At 39.2% G+C, this 17,300-nt stretch overlaps 1 protein-coding gene across 1 annotated transcript in view; it reads right to left on the reverse strand.

Annotated features, from left to right (window-relative positions):
• The window catches only part of adarb2 (adenosine deaminase RNA specific B2 (inactive)), an 833,327-nt gene that overhangs the window by 251,071 nt on the left and 564,956 nt on the right, over positions 1-17,300 (reverse strand). The window contains exon 3 of the mRNA XM_051929335.1: positions 15,704-16,650. Within this exon, the coding sequence (XP_051785295.1) occupies positions 15,704-16,650 (947 nt within the window). The remainder of the gene's footprint in view (positions 1-15,703; positions 16,651-17,300) is intronic.

Consider the following 17,300-nt stretch of genomic DNA (forward strand, 5'->3'; position numbering starts at 1 on the left):
GATGATGCATATTAATGGTGCTTTATAAGAAAAGATTACTTGACTGTCACAGATTATGTCAATAATAAATAGAAGACTGGAAAGTGTACACTATACATTTAAAATATTATAATTGTTCCATCCACCCACATTCTAACTCACTTATATAATTCAGGGTTGGGAGGAGCACCAAGTACTACAAGGGAAACAAGCCTGTGTGGCACACCAGATCTTCTCTGTGCACACTCACACACAAACCCACTTTCATCCTAACACAGTCAATTTAGAGCTGCTAAATTGCTTTACTAAGCACATGCTTCTGACGTAAACATTTTTTAGAAGGATTCTAAGTTATAAATTTAATTTTCTGACATTTTACATGAAAGTATTACAAGGTTTAAGACATGGGGGGTATTTTTCGTACGTGGAATACTCGTTTAGCCGGATGTAATTGTTGACGATTTGGCCTTGATTCTGGATCTGTCGGTTTTTCGAAACTCTTGCTGGAAGTGTTGTCATAGCAACACATCCTAATCCTCAAACCAGGTTTGTTCGATGTAAACAAGGATTAGCTCACACACTTAATCAGTGTCCGTGCGTGGAATTCATTTAGTTATGACTTCGCCGTTCATGAATGAGCGACCAATTGATATCGGTACGCAAATTATAAGAAGAGAATTTCATATAGAGGGGGTTTTGCGCGATCGGCAAGATCCTTTATTGCTCCCAGAGGAAATTCTTTTCGAAAGATACTGCTTTAGCTGAGGGGTAATATTGTACCTCAAAAATTTATTAGGACCTTATATTCGAAGTCAAACTTGGCGAAGTCGGGCTCTCAAAACCACACAGACAGTATGCATTGCTTTGAGGTTTTTTGCAAGCGGCGCTTTTTTTATATACTGTAGGCGATGCGGAAAATCTATCTAAAAGTGCAGTTTGCCAGGAATTCGTAAAGTCTGTTTGGCTCTGAAAGATTTCCTTCAGGTTTTCATAGTGTTTCCTGGACACCTGCGTGTGCAGACAATAAAAGAGGCGTTTCATGCCATTGCAGGCAGGTAATACACAGGTAAAAACACCCACAGTTCCATAAAGAATCTCACAATCAGCCTAACATTCTCATTACCCAGGATTTCCAAATGTGATTGGGGCACATGGAACTGATCAGAGTGGAGTTTGATCAAACATTATTTGGAAAATGTACCTCTCCTCCTGATGAATAATCAGACACAGTGTCTTCATCAAATATTTGACCTTCGTTAATATCTCGTTGGTCAAACACAGGTTCAAGGGATATGACATTCCCTGCAACTGACCCAACAAAAAAAAAGGGCTATATGGAACATACCTATGGCACACATGGAGGACAAATATATGCAATGACCATCCTTTACCTGAAATGAAGTGACCACTGCATCCTGCCACTGGTTCTGAGGAGGAGCTTCCCCCTGGAATGCCCTCAGAAACAGGGCGATAGGCATTTTGCTGGAGAGCCAAGTCTTCTGCAGGGGTTTGGTCTGGACCGCGTGGACCTCCACCTGTTCTTTGCTTGTCTGCCTCCTTATTAGCTTTAAAATTAATGTTTTTTATATTATATATGATTCTTTATGTCAACAATTCTTTAAATAGTTATATACCAATATTTACCAGTTTGAAGTATATTCTTGTACTTCACTTTAACCTGTTCCCATGTTCTCCTTGTGCTCACGTTTGATCTGGAATTATGACATATTAAATAATAATTAATCTGACACATAGGAAATGAAACGCTGCATTCAGTAAGTACAATGTACACTTTTTAGCGTTTAATTTGTCGGCCACTTTTTGCCAGCCGTCTTTTCTGGTCTGGGCTGCTTTTGCAGTGTTACCCCTTGTGTATATTAAATCTTGAAATTCTTCGTGTCCTTCGAATAAAAGGTCTTGCGCCGCGTGTGTGAAAAAAAATGCGCCCTTTCTTTCGTCATTTTGTTGCAGCCTATCAAAGACTTGCTGATCATGTTTTCTAGACTCAATACATATGGGCTTTTCACTCAGCGCGGGCGCGCGCATTCATCTCGTATGATTAGATCCAGCTACACTAATCTAATACACAGCTGCGTTTGAAAAACCGACTTATCTGGATGAGTTTCACTGGCATTAACTCATCCAAGATGAGGCACCTGATCTCGGATGGTTTAAGCGACGTACGAAAAATGCCCCCCCGTACACGTGGCTTCCCTGTTTATTTCTATATCTAGTGACTTCTCTGCCTGTCTGTCTCTCTATTACGCAGTGCTCTGTCTGTCTGTGTGTTATGGATCTTAAAAATAAGTTATAAGGACAGTTGTTCCTGTTAATTGCAGTCTCAATTGTTAAAAAAATATTTTAAAAGGAGCATCCCACATGAAAATATAACGATCTCATTAACTGACAGTGCATACCAGTGTATAAATTTTATGTCCGTTTGAGGTTTAAAAGAAAAGAAAAAAAAGCAACACTTCATCCCCAGCGGGGAATCGAACTCAGGTCTGTGAGGCAAGGAAAAGCTGCTCTGCGCTAAGAGGCAAATCTTAGCACGCTACGCCACAGAAGCATTCTTGAAGCTTTTGTGAAAGTGTTTATTTGATCTTTGGAACTCGGGCTTTACATATTCTATAGTTTATGCCTACTACATTTTGTAACATTTATTACTAAAATATGAAAAAGTTTCTGTTTTAACAATGTGTTTACACAGATTACTTTAGAAACGGAACACACATTTCATGCGTGTCTTCCAAATAACGACCTATCATTTCCACTTTAAAACTCCACTTCACTCCCAGGTAAACAATCAAGGCATGAGCTGGGAAAAGTTCGCTCACGTTCTAAGTCGGTGGGGGGATGGAATAGCCGGCTGCAGGCAGCTTGTCTTTTATCAGCACATTTAGAGGACAAAGGATGCTGGCGGAGAGGTGTGAATGGACTTAAGAAGCGATTTAAGGTGGGCCGGATATACGAGTTTTTTCGTAGGCTCTGGTAATTCTAGTGTTAACTCATCCAAGATGAGGCATACGTACGGAACATACCCCCATGGTCTCTATAGATGTATTTACAAATTCTCTATCTACCTTAGATGTATTGTTTATGGCTTTTACTTTTGACAGCTGAGGTCAATATTTCCCAGTCCTTGCAAGGAACAGACTGTACAATGTTCTACCCACCTTTCCCAAGACTTGAAATGGTTTCCCAGAATGTTTTTGAATTCATTCTCGATGGCCTAACTAAGCTCTTCTGATGTGTGTTTTTGTTTTCCCCAAATAATATGGATTTGATCATGGCCTTGTAATAGTGGACCAACTGTTTGTTCTTACAGATATCAATTCTGCCTACTTGTCGTAGACTTAGAAAAGCTTACCATTGTCTTCCTTGTGGTATCTTGTGGAAATTGGCACAACGGCTTGCTATGCAATGCAATACTGTGTGCCAGTGTTTAGTATTAAAGTTCAGTATATTTCAAGTCATATTTATTTTTTCATAATCTTAGTATTGATTAATTTGTCACAAAAAAATTGTGCTCTTAAGTGAATCACTTTTTTATAAATAAAAAAATGGGGTCTATGGAGCACCAAATTGAACATGAAAAAAAATAAAAATAAAAACAGCCTTAAAACTTACCAAATATATCCAACAAAGGTGTTGAATACCAAACGTATCTTTAAAGTTAAGGCAATAAGGTGTCTCATTTCCTTTCTTGTTTGTGATTTTCATTGACTTGTTATCAAACCACAGCCAAAGCTTGGAGAACATTCAGCTTGGAAATCTAAGATCTGCATATCTGCTGTTGTAGATGATGTTGATGTTGAGATCCCTGGAGGGTGATGTGGTTAGGATGAGAATTAGATGAGATGCGAATTGAAGCTCTTAGTGCAATACAAAAAAACAAGTTGTATTGTAATTAGCACCTCCAAATCCGAAGTTTAAGTCTTTTCAAGGAAGACGTGGCCTGTCTTTGTTGGTTAAGGGTTGGGGCTCAAATTGAGGGGTTCAAATACCTTGCAATCTTGTTTTACAAGTGACGGTTGATGTGACCTTGAGATAGAACAACAAATTGCTGAAGAAGCAGCAGCTTTACAGACATTGTCTTAGATTGTAGTGGTGAAGCAAGAGCTAAGTCCTTAGATTCATATTTCAATCTACTTGCTAATCAACATCCCCATCTGACTTAAGTTTGTGATCTTTGAGGAAGAAAAAAAAATAAAGGAAGACTGCAAGTACAAGTAACCAAAATAAACACTCCTGCTCAGAGTTACTTGATCATTCAATAAACTCTACAATGCTAGAAGACCTTGGTGTAAAACACATTGCTTCTCTGAACTGAGAGGAGCCAATTACAATGGTTTGGAAATGTATTTAAGATGCACCACAGTAAGGTACAAGGTCTGGCCCATAAGGAGAAGACAGAATTGAAGACCTAGAAAACACTGGATAGATAATATATTTCACCTGGGTTAAAAAGTCTGGGAATATCCTGAGAGGAGAAAAAGTAAATTGCTGAAAATAGGGTAGCCATGTCAGCTCAACATAATGTGTTTCCACTGCAACCCTCACCAGGAAAAGTGAAATGAAAATAATGATGATCATTTCTTACAGTCAATGTCTCAGCCGTTATACCAGGAAATTGTTACTGTGTGCCTCAGATTACGTTCTGTACTCTTTTTTGCTTCTGAAGGTGACCCCTACCTTTCATGTTTCTTCCTATTTGGTAACATAATTTTTGTGGACAATTTGATATCAGTTTCATTATGCTACAATAATATATAATGAGACATCTTCAATTTACAGTGCCAAATTTGATTGACTCAGAGGAATTGAGGTTACAAGCTCCTAAAGGCTTCATTGATGGAAGTAATAACAATAATCATAATAATAATAATAAAAACAGAAAATAATAATCAGCCAATGTAATATTATTTGCTGAAGGTCAAAGCAACCAGTTAGACAATGAAATTGTTTTTTCAAGTCTGGTATAGTATATCCATTTCAGAAGAAGGTTATATTCTGGATAGTGACTAACTAGTATGGAAAATATCCTGAAATAATGTGCAGGCAGGCAAGAGAATCAGTGGTAGGGTTCTTATTACATTTTTATACTATACAGTATTCTGTTTTTACTAAGAGTAAGTGAAACTTCTTTAGCCTAAGGGTTGTGTTGCCTATGAATTAAGTCAATCAGTTTCCGTATACTTTTTAAGGTCATGTTTCCAAAGTTAGAGGTGTTTAGGATTGAGATGTCAAAGTTTAAGGAAAGCATTACAATACATTTTATCATCTATATTATATGCACAATTATTTCACTATTTTAATGTGCACATTTTTTTTCTCCACTTTCACCTATTAAATAAAATACAAAAAAAAAAGCAATCTGATATAAATCATCTAAGGCCACCCTGGAGGTTGAAAGAGAAAGGCTTTAAAGGTAGATAGACCCCTCTTGATTAAAGTTTTTTTTTTTTTTTACAGTTTTAGATACTTAAAGATATTTCTGCCTGTTGCAGACTGGAGGGTTTCTCCAGCTAAGATAAAATGCTCAACATGCTAGCAATGTGGCAAAAAGCGGAGCATTAGAAGTCTTTTAGTATTGACGCTCCATCTGTGATCCTTTCAAAAAGCTCAATTAATAATACAGATAAAAGCCAAATTGACAGCAATGTAAAAATGAAAAATGCTTCTCAATTTCTTATGAACGTAAATATCACACTTTTTCTATTCTCCAAATGCAGAACAGAAAAAGATAAAAAAACAACAGGTAATTAAACAATGACGTCAGTGAGAGGCCGCATTATTACATTGGTTACCTCTGTCCTTTATAATTGTTTTAAAATGTTATTAGTGGTATATAAACCTCTAAATAATCTTGCTCTTTCCTATATTTGTGGAGTGCCAGCCCCTCTATACTCCACGTCGTAACCGTAAGGAAAAGAAAAAAGTGCTTGAAACTGCCTGCCTGTTAGGACATCCTGACTTCTTAGTTTTACACATAAGAAGAGTAACATCAGATCTTCTAATAGTAGTTTGCTTATTATTCGAAGAACTAAATATAAAAGAAGTTTTAAGCCTGCCTTTGGCTACTATACACCAAAAAATGTGGAAAACTTCACCGACAGAGATATGCCAGGCTAATAACCATGGAACATTTTAACAAACTTCTAAAAACCCACTTTTATAATTTTGCTTTTTTTAACAGCATTTTAGTTCTGCTTCTAATAGATTGTACACCATGAATTTGCAACCATTATTAACCTCTGCAATTCTCTGCTTTCTTTTCCAGTTTTTCTGTGATGGCACGCTACACCACCATTGCTTGATCAAAGTGATTTGCAGCCCCGTGTGATGCTGGAACATAAGCAGAAACTCCAACTGTCGACGAAACCCACTGCATCAAATTTTGGAGGGTGAAGCTTAAAAAACAATAAGAAACTACTTAAGGACATTTATATTTGGTAGAATGCTCGGTGGGGGCTGGATATTTTGGCCATGGACCCCCTGCAGATTTTTTTTTTTTTTTTTTTAATCTTTAACATCTCAACCCTGGAGTTTTTGTTTCCCTGTCCCCCATAGCCTTCTGGCCAGACCATTGTACTTAGCATTAGAGACTTAAAAACAAAAATATATAAAATGACTCTACTTTTTCTGTTACAGTACTTGCACATCTGTTAGGTAGGTGCATTATTTATTTATTCTTATTTATTATAATTCATTCTTATTATTAAAATGTGTTTTCTATTACTTGTAACTTTATACTTGACATTTCATAAAGAACTTTGATATTGTGATATGTGATAATGTGATGTTGTTGGGGCAAAACCCTGCAGCCACAGGGGTCCTACAGGACTGAGATTATAAGACACAGTTCTAGATAGAAGTTGTATTACAGAGTTCAATGGCAGCAGGTAAAAGAGGCGTCAGATAGTGCTGTCTGAAGCACAGTAGAGCCAGTCTTGTACTGGTCTCCATGTTGACCAGACAGTCATGTAGAGAGTAATATGCACTATTCATGATAAACATTAACTTATTCTTTGGCACTGCTTCCAGAGGGCCCAGGCTAGTGCCCAGGACAAAGCCAGCCATAAGGAATAAAATTTAAGTCTGTTGGCTTCTCTTGTACATGTCTTAACCCCCTCAAGTTCTATTCATTGGATAAAGGTAAGAGTCAAGGCAGCCTTGCTGCTCTTGAAATCCAATATTTTCAAACAAAAGAAGACAAATGTACAAGGACGCTAGAAGGTGGAATGTTACAATTAAGGACACTACAAAATACACCAGCCAACAATTTAATTATTCTAAGCATAGGCCTGACAGAATGTTGTGTGAATTAATTTTTCAGTACAATTGAAAATTTTTTTTTGTAATTAATATGTAAGTGGTATATCCAACAAATGCTTTTTGTCTTGTTCCTACAACAAAAAACAAAATGATAGACAATACTAAGATAACCCTAAAATCTAAGTACACACACAGTTCATAGAATAGTGTCCATCTACGTCATGTGGAGAGATATATATACACACAATCATATATATGGCATTCACTCACTTAAAATAGATTTAATATACTGTAACTGTATATAAGAATAACACCACCACATATGTTTAGCTTACAGTACTTCCACTCTGTTTAACCTAAATTAATACATAAACTCTACCACAGCTGTTGAGACTTGTCGCACCCAGGTAGCACATAGTAAACACGTAATCTAAGCACCTGTACTTGGTAGGTGGTCTTTTCTGATTTTTAATTTTCTTAGTATGGCATCATCACAGGCTGCATTAACTTGCAGAGTGAAGCAAAAACCTGATAACTGTCTGTCATTCAGAATATATTTTTTTCATCAAATACTTTTATTTCTGTCTATAGATTTTATTCTGTTACATAACATTTTCATTTTTTAGGCTTGGTCAGGAAAGAGCTTATCTCAGCAGCATCAGGCTCAAAGTATAAGCCCAACTTAGACAGCTCAATCATTTAGCACACTAATGCACACACTGACACTCACACATTGCTAGCCATCATCATTATTTTAAGTCATCAAACAACCTTGAGATGTGGGAAGCACCAAGACGAACAACCACAATGTTACAGAGAGAACATGTAAACTCTAGAGACTGATCGTGTTGAGATCCAATTTCCCTGACTCCGGGAGCTGTCAGGCAGTAGTGCTAACCAAAATTTATATGAATGGTTTGCACAGAAAAATCTGCGTGTGAGAAAATGTTGGATGGAGGAATTTTGATACAAACCATCAGGACAGTGCAAGGAAAAAGAAAAACTTTTTATTGAACTAAAGGATGTACATTTTATAGATAATAATACTAGCAATGCATCCAGAAGCACAAATAGGCTGCTCATAAAAGTAACTGTGAATTCCAAATGTAGATCACAAAATTCTCGTATAGCTACAGTGATTACAGAGTTAGTTAGGTGGCACTTATCGGAGACACTTGAAATTTTCAGGCACATTTTGAATATAAATTGTAATATACATACGAGGGACGTTCAAAAAAGTTTCTGCACTTTTATATTTTTGTTGGAAACAATGAAGGCAGGAGGAGTAGTAATTGGCCATTAAAAAGTTGGTGCGATGCTAGGAAAATTGCATCACAAAGGAAGGAGACTATGTAGAAAAGTGATGTCAATTGTTTTTGAAATTCTTAACAAATAGAGCTAAAAAAACGTCCCTTATATACTGTATTCCAAATAGAGATGAAAATGTGACAGTCTTACAATGTATTATTGACAATATGCCTATAAGCCCAATTATTTTCAATCTTTGCAACTTCTCTTCCATCCTACAGTGAATGACGCTATTTAAAAATAACTCAATGCATGCTAAAATTTATTTTGGCTGACAGGAATAGCATGCACAGTCTTCCTTGAATAGATGTGAACATGGAACTAGCATCAACCTCTGTAAGTTACATGCAACCAATGTAAAAAAAGAAATACAGCCCTTCACTCTTCTAAACTGCCAGTCTATGTGTCGCCTTACATATAAGCATTGACAATTTATCCAAACTTCAGGTAAAATGTTTACTGATTAGAGTGATGAAAAGGCACTCATTAAATCAATTTTTATACCATATTACTTTATGAGTCAATAAAAATGTATAACATGTATTGTGATTTTATTTTTCTATGTGGGGCATCTGTTGGTGAAGAAAGATTCACGGATCTTGACTTTGCTGATGATGCTGTGATCTTTAAAGTCAATGGATGCTCTGATCGGTGCTCTCGAGAGACTGAGCGAGGAGTCTGAGTGTCTGGGCTTACGAGTGTTCTGGATAAAAACCAAGATCCAGGCCTTTAATGACCTCTTGGGCACAGCCATCAGCAGTGTGTCTGTTTGTGGAGAGAGTGTTGACCTTGTTGAGAGGTTTACTTACCTGGGCAGTGACATTCATGTCTTGGGTGACTCTTCCTATGAAGTCAGTAGACGAATTGGGGGAGCATGAGGGGTCATGAGGTCGCTGTAAAGGGGTGTGTGGCGCTCCTGATATCTATGCAAAAGGACGAAAGTCCAAGTCTTTAGAGTCCTGGTGCTTCCTGTCTTGCTATATAGACGCTATCCAGTGACCTGAGACAAAGACTGGACTCCTTTGGTACTGTGTCTCTCCGGAAAATCCTTGGGTACCGTTGGCTTGACTTTGTGTCGATTGAGCAGTTACTCATGGAGTTCTGAATGAGGCACATTACCTGCATTGTGAGAGAACGTTAATTACGGCACTATGGCCATGTAGCGCGTTTCCCCGAGGGTAATCCGGCACGTAAGATCCTCATTGTCGGGGGCCCGAATGGCTGGACCAGGCCAAGGGGTCGCCCACGTAACACCTGGCTGCAAAAGATAGAGGGTCATTTCCAGAGGGTGGGACTGGACCGCGTGTCTGCCTGGGGGGTTGCCAACCGGGATCCGTGTGGTGGTGTGGTAACGCACTGTACCAGTGCATGCTCCCCAACTTGACTTCACTTGACTGCTTACCCAGTTTAGGGCTACTGGGAGCTGAAGCACAACTTAACAGCAAATGCTACACAGCTGGACAGGATAGCAGGGTGCCCACAATGACATCTGCACATAGACTTCGATCAATGCAATTTAGGACACTGTAGTCTCCAAACAAAACCCACACAAACACAGACAGAACATTTAAACTCCATAAAGATGTCACTCTTAGGATCCTGGGATCAAGCCCAAAGCAACAGTGCCACCAGGCAGTAATGCTATCCAGTGTAATACCAAGTCAGCTAAAAATAAAATGTCAATATCCTCTGTCTATCTTATGAATGTTTCAGTTTTATTTGATGTTATTTATCCATTTTGCACACTAAGGATCTAACTTCGACTTTCCTGTCTGTTTGTCAATTATGCAAAAACAGTTTATCATAAAATTTTGTATGTAGGTTGCTGGTAGTCCAGGTTAAAATATATACTATATGGTGATTCAAACATTTAATGGGGGTGCATCTCAAAAAGTGTGTATTATTCTAAAACATTTATAATAAAGATGTAACCAACTTAAAATCAAAGCAATTCAAAAATAGGTAGTTATAAAGGGGTAAGGGGGCAAAAATGCATTATAAAATGAAATTCATGAAATTTTGCCTTCAGTTAACTGTTAGTACAACATACAATCTAAACTTTAAGCCCTTTCAAAAGTTCCATCAAGAAACGGGGTCATAATTGGGATGGGGGAATCAAAACTGCATAATCACGCCACAACTGTTTCATCGACAGTAATAAATTTGGCATATTGTTAGGACTTAGCCCTATTTACAATGAAGGCTACATTCCAAGTCAGTGAATCAGTGGAAACAATGGCAGGTGGGGGATGTAGGTGTGGTGTAATGGCCACCACATAAAATCAAGCATCAATCGGGAATCACTCAAAAACAGTTATGAATAGTTTCATAGAATTTTCTATTTGCATTATTATTCATTCAATTTATATTATAGGCTTCAAGGAGTTTCAAGAATTTCACTAGGGAGTTGTAATGGGAGGGCCAACACCACAAAAACTACACTTTACTCCAAAACAGCTGTGTGGATGTTCACAAAATTGTACTGGTATACTACCCTCAGCCAACTAAACATATAAAATTTATGGAGTTTCAAAAGGCTGATCATATTCAATAGATGAAACAACATATAAACCGGTAGTCGTGCCCAGCATACATGACATAGCAATGATTCAATTCTTTTACAAGCCATCCAGTTTACAGATTAAATTGGATTAAACATCTATTCATGAAATCACAGTAAACACAAAGAAGTAGTGTTCATGGTTTTAACCCAACAAGGTGTTACCTCTATAAGGGAAGCCAGAGTCATACACAAAAATAACGAATTCCAAACTTATGGAAATGGATTACAGTAATCTCTCGCTATATCGCACTTCGACTTTCGCGGATTCACTCTATCGCGGATTTTATATGTAAGCATATTTAAATATATATTGCAGATTTTTTGCTGGTTCGTGGATTTCTGCGGACAATGGGTCTTTTAATTTCTGGCACATGCTTCCTCAGTTGGGTTGCCCAGTTGATTTCATACAAGGGATGCTATTGGCAGATGGCTGAGAAGCTACCCAACCAGAGCGTGTATTACGTATTAAATAAAACTCCTCAATTATATTGTGAGCACGGGGGCTATTCGCACCCATAGAGGATACGGCCGCTCCTCAAAAAACGCTGAAAGATTACCTTCACATTGCTGCCATCCTTGCTGGGCTTACATATGGCTGCTTTGTCAAGTGATATGCTTCCCGCATGGTGCTTCGCATACTTAAAAGATCAAACAGCACGTATTGATTTTTGATTGTTTGCTTTTCTCTCTCTCTCTCTCTTGCTCTGACATTCTCTGCTCCTGACGGAGGGGGTGTGAGCAGGGGGGCTTTTCGCACACCTAGACGATACGGACGCTCATCTAAAAATGCTGAAAGATTACCTTCACGTTGCTTCCTTCTGCGTAGCTGCTTTGTCAAGCGACATGCTTCCCGCACGGTGCTTCGCATATTTAAAAGCTCGAAGGGCACGTATTGATTTTTGATTGTTTGTTTTTATCTGTCTCTCTCTCTCTCTGACATTCTCTGCTCCTGACAGAAGGGGTGTGAGTAGAGGGGCTGTTCGCACACTGGCCTAGAGGATACCAACGCTCCTCTAAAAAATGCTGAAAGACTACCTTTACATTGTACATCCTTGCAGCTGCTTTGTCTGGCGGTGCTTCGCATACTTAAAAGCCAAACAGCCCTATTGATTTTTGTTTGCTTTTTTCTCTCTCTCTCTGACATTCTCTGCTCCTGACGCGCACTCCTTTGAAGAGGAAGATATGTTTGCATTCTTTTAATTGTGAGACGGAACTGTCATCTCTGTCTTGTAATGGAGCACAGTTTAAACTTTTGAAAAAGAGACAAATGTTTATTTGCAGTGTTTGAATAAAGTTCCTGTCTCTCTACAACCTCCTGTGCTTCTGTGCAAATCTGTGACCCAAGCATGACAATATAAAAATAACCATTTAAACATATGGTTTCTACTTCGCGGATTTTCACCTATCTCGGGGGGTTCTGGAACGCAACCCCCACGATCAAGGAGGGATTACTGCAATTCACAGAGATGTAGTGTAGATGACAGATGGTACACTTGCATTTCAGCTAGGAGTGTCAAAAAGGTCAGCATTTAAAAAGACACATAAATATTTGCTTTCTTACCTTAACCCATTACATAACTATACCTGGGTAAAACTAAGCACTTTGGCTAAGTAATCATAAGGTTAATTATTACAGACATGCCATCTGTTAAAACCATAACATTGCTTTGCTTTATAAGTTTGAAATCAAAAGGTGTCAATAAATAAAGGCTGCAAGCTTAACAAGAACAAAATGAAACACAACTGGCACTCTGGAGCTACCTAAACTGGTATTCTGTTTCTCAATTGCCTGTTCTGTTCAACTAATAACGGCTAATGCCTGCTTGTCCAACCACATACACCTCAGAAATGTTCAAGATGTACCGGTTACTTCTAGAAGGAGCTGATTACTGGTGCTGCACTCTTGCATTGTAACACACCCTTAGGGAACTCCTGCTGTTAACACATTTGTTTCAGTTTTCTAGAAGCAGCATGAAGGTATTAACAACCTGATCAGTATTTATAATTATTACTGTAATTTTTATAACACTGCAGTAATTCTGTAACTTAAATATCAGTGTTGCAAGGAACTAACCTAAAAAACATTAATTTGTAATATAAACTTTTACAGTGATCACCATACCAAGGTGCCTTACAAATACAGAGCTGCTATACAGTATATTCACTCAGTGGCCGCTTTCTTGCTCATTAATACAAATAGTCTGCTCTGCCAAGCAACCAATCGTGTGGCTGCAACTCAATATACAAAGCATGCAACATAGTCAAGAGGTTTAGTTGTTGTTTTACCAAATAATACAATGTGCAAGATGTACCGTATGACGTAAATGACTTTGACAGTACTATGATCTTTAATGTCAGACACAGAAGTTGAAGTATTTCAGAGAAAGCTTCTCGCTAGAGTTGACAGAGAACGGTGGACTCGATTCAGCTAACAGAAACACCACACATATTCAGACAGCACCACTTTACAATTGCGGTGTGCAGAAAGGTATCTTAGAAAGAACATATCAGATGTTAAAACAGATGGGCTACAGCAGCAGAACACCATGGCAGATTCTACTACTGTCAGATGAAGCTTCAGCGGACAAGTGATTATAAAAAGGGGATGACCAAAATGTCACCGGCTCTGACAAATCCCAGTTCCTGCGGTGACATTCAGATAGCAGGGAAAGAATCTGGTATAAAGAAAATTAGTTATACCTTTCATCAATGGTACAGATTTGTGTGTGGTAGTAATGTAATGGTTTGGAAAATGTTTTTGGCATATGTTAGGGCTCTGAATACCATTCCTTTATGTGCCACATTGTACCTAAGGATTATACTGACCACGTTCATCTTTTTATGGTCACAATCTACCTTTTCTCAAATGGATACTTGAAGCAGAATAATCCTCCATGTCACAAAGCATGCATCAAGCTTAAATTATGAACATGACAGTCTTCACTTCTCATTTCAAAAGAGCACCTCTGAGATGAAGTCAAATGGAATGTTTGCAGCATGTATGTGTGACTGGAAAATGTGCAGGAACTGTAATACATTAATAAAGTCAGCATGGATGAAAATCTGAAAGGGGTTTTTTCAGCACCTCAAAGAATTTAGGCCGTTCTGAACACAAAAAATGTCCTACCCATTACTACCTAAAATATTTAACAGGTTGCTCAGGGATGCAGGATGGGTTAGCCAGTGGGACTGACCCAACAAACATGCAGCTTAAATTCTAATATCTAAACCATTAGGCCACACTGTTCAATAAAATGCTAACCTGAAATGTGTGTTCAAGTAACAGCATAGCTACGGACTAAACACAAATAATCCTGTAATTAGGGAGATCTGTTCTAAAGTGTGCCCCTAAGTTGGATGGTGTCATCCTAATAATACTATATAACACAAAATTGAATGATTGATTGACTTTTTTGGCATACATCCCTAAAAGAAGCTGGAACTCTCCACACTCTTCTCAGAACGTATTCTACTCCCACAGGCACTGAGTGCATTTAAACGAGCCCCACCTGAAAGCTTGCGTACCCAATCCTCCCCTTTAAGTCCCCCTAAACAGTGAGCTGACATATTAATTTAGTTAAATACCAGGCAAGTTAAGTTTTAAAATTTGACTTTGATTGTACCCACAGGGGTGGCATGGTGGCGCAGTGATAGCGCTGCTGCCTCGCAGTTAGGGGACCTGGGTTCGCTTCCCGGGTCCTCCCTGCGTGGAGTTTGCATGTTCTCCCCGTGTCTGCGTGGGTTTCCTCCGGGCGCTCTGGTTTCCTCCCACAGTCCAAAGACATGCAGGTTAGGTGGATTGGCGATTCTAAATTGGCCCTAGTGTGTGCTTGGTGTGTGGGTGTGTTTGTGTGTGTCCTGCGGTGGGTTGGCACCCTGCCTGGAATTGTTTCCTGCCTTGTGCCCTGTGTTGGCTGGGATTGGCTCCAGCAGACCCCCGTGACCCTGTGTTCGGATTCAGCAGGTTGGAAAATGGATGGATGGATTGTACCCACAGTTCACTCATTTCTACCAAAAACAATTAAGAGTCATCACAATATGGAAAATGGCACTTTTTAAAAATTCATAGCTCGTCCCTCTTTTTGTTTTATTACAAACTGCACCTTCTGATATTTACCTCCATCACGTTCCTCTCTGTCTAAATTAGAAAAGGCTAGATTACAATTCAGAGCATGCAGTTCTTGTACACTGAGCTCCCATGTCATTTTCTAGTAACTCACACACACACCACACCGCTTGTGCACAAATCCCTTTAGAAAGCAACTGTGTTTCCTTTGCTTTTAGACACACGATAATTTGCTTCATTAGCATGGCTTTCCTTTTCAATAGATGAGTGAACAGATTTTGTTTACACACTGCATGAGCCTTCCTTCCGACATAAAGATTTGCATGTTACGCTAAATGCAGCCCAAAGCCTCCTTGCAAACTAAAGCCGTTGCAGTTAACTCTCACACTGAGACATCGGCCTCTCCTCCCAGTTAATGTGAACTTGGCCAACACCACCTTAGCCACCCTGCTGCTCTCTTTATCAAGTCTACCAAAGGCGAGGACAGCAGTGTGTGCCAGCATTCTCACCTGCGGTAAGTGACAGCATTTGCTCCTGCTGTATATGCGGCTTGTTTTTCCCTCGGGTACCATTCTGATGTTAAAGAGGGCCTGCAGAGCAGTCTGTGCAGCCTGAGCCTTTGCCTGCTTCTTACTGCGTCCAGATCCTTCAAATGTTCTCCCATCAACCCTCACTGCCATTATGAAACTCTTGATGTGTTGCCTCTCTACTGTTTCAGCGAGGCAAATGTACCTCAGTCCAGGTCGCAGCTCATTTAGCAGCTCCACTGGATTCTTTTCGCTCTCGGTCGGGGATACCATCTTGTGCTTGTTTTGTTTGGCTTGGACCATTAAGTCCAACGTGTGGCAAAGTAATCTCCCATGTCGATAAGCACTGGAAAGCAATTCATTTTCTGTAGGTTTGTAGCACGGAAAGCTGTTGCCATGCGGTGCAGGCTCAAACTCCTTAAAAAGAGTGTCAGGAAAGTCAGCCTGGTCAGAGGTGAAGTCTGTGGATGTGTTGCTGAGCATCCCCATTGCAAAGTGGGCCTGAGAAGCATTTGGGAATTGAACAAATGACTTAAGGGCCATCTCAGCAGCACGCATCTTGGCTTTCTTTTTTGTTGGCCCCGAGCCCTCAAATGTGAGGCCATTCACCTCCACAGAAATGGAAAACACAGGTGCGTGAACTGGTCCAGTCTGAGAGACCATTTTGTACTGTAAACCTGGCTTAAGCTCATTGAGCTGAACGAGAGCATTCTTTGGTGTGACTGACCAGGAGAGTTTTTTATAGATGAGCTTTAGTTTGCACAGATGGCGGCTATTTCCTTCTTCTAAAGGCCTTTTCCTTTTCAGACCTGGCGTCCCTCCTCTGGATGCGTCGGCACAGCAGAACGACTGACGATCCACCGTCACGATGGAGCACTCCTCCAGATTGTCTACGTTTCGATTCTCCTTGACTTCTGCACTGCTGGTACCTGGTTAGTAGGAAATAAAAGACAGTGAATATTAAAACCTCACACTGAAATAGGGAGAAATCCATCTGTGCTTTAAAAAAAAATCCACTTCATATCTTAGGAGATTTATCATCTTGAGTAGCATCTGAAAATGAAATCAGCCCACATTAGCCTGATCCTGCTTCATGCACCGCTTCACATGCCACAAATACAGAATTCTTCCATGTACCAAGATATTTTAAATTAAATGCATGCTCAAAACACCAAGCTTGTTTATAACTGACACCTGAGTGGAGATATGCACAGATTTGTGAGAAACATGCTGGACATATTAGATTTTGGGTAAATGTGATTTAAGCTTAGATCAAATAACTTGTTTCATAAATTAAACATGTTGTCACTGTTGGATGCTGTTAGAAGAGGAGTTAGGAGAAACACTGAGTGCTGTAAAGGGTCACAGATTAATTTGTCTTTGTGCTAAATAACGGTACTAAAGTAAACAGTAACCGTTATAAAACACTGCCATTGTAACAGTCGACTTCTGGATTGAAAGCCGTATCTTGTAAAAAAAATAAAATGTGCCACCTCCTGAACTAGTCAGCAGTGGAAGTGGAAGTGTATTGGGTGAAGTCAACCTTGGAGGTTCACAAGGCTACACTCTCTTTTAAAAT

The sequence above is a fragment of the Erpetoichthys calabaricus genome, chromosome 6 (assembly GCF_900747795.2).
Source record: "Erpetoichthys calabaricus chromosome 6, fErpCal1.3, whole genome shotgun sequence".
Classification (NCBI taxonomy): Eukaryota; Metazoa; Chordata; class Cladistia; order Polypteriformes; family Polypteridae; genus Erpetoichthys; species Erpetoichthys calabaricus.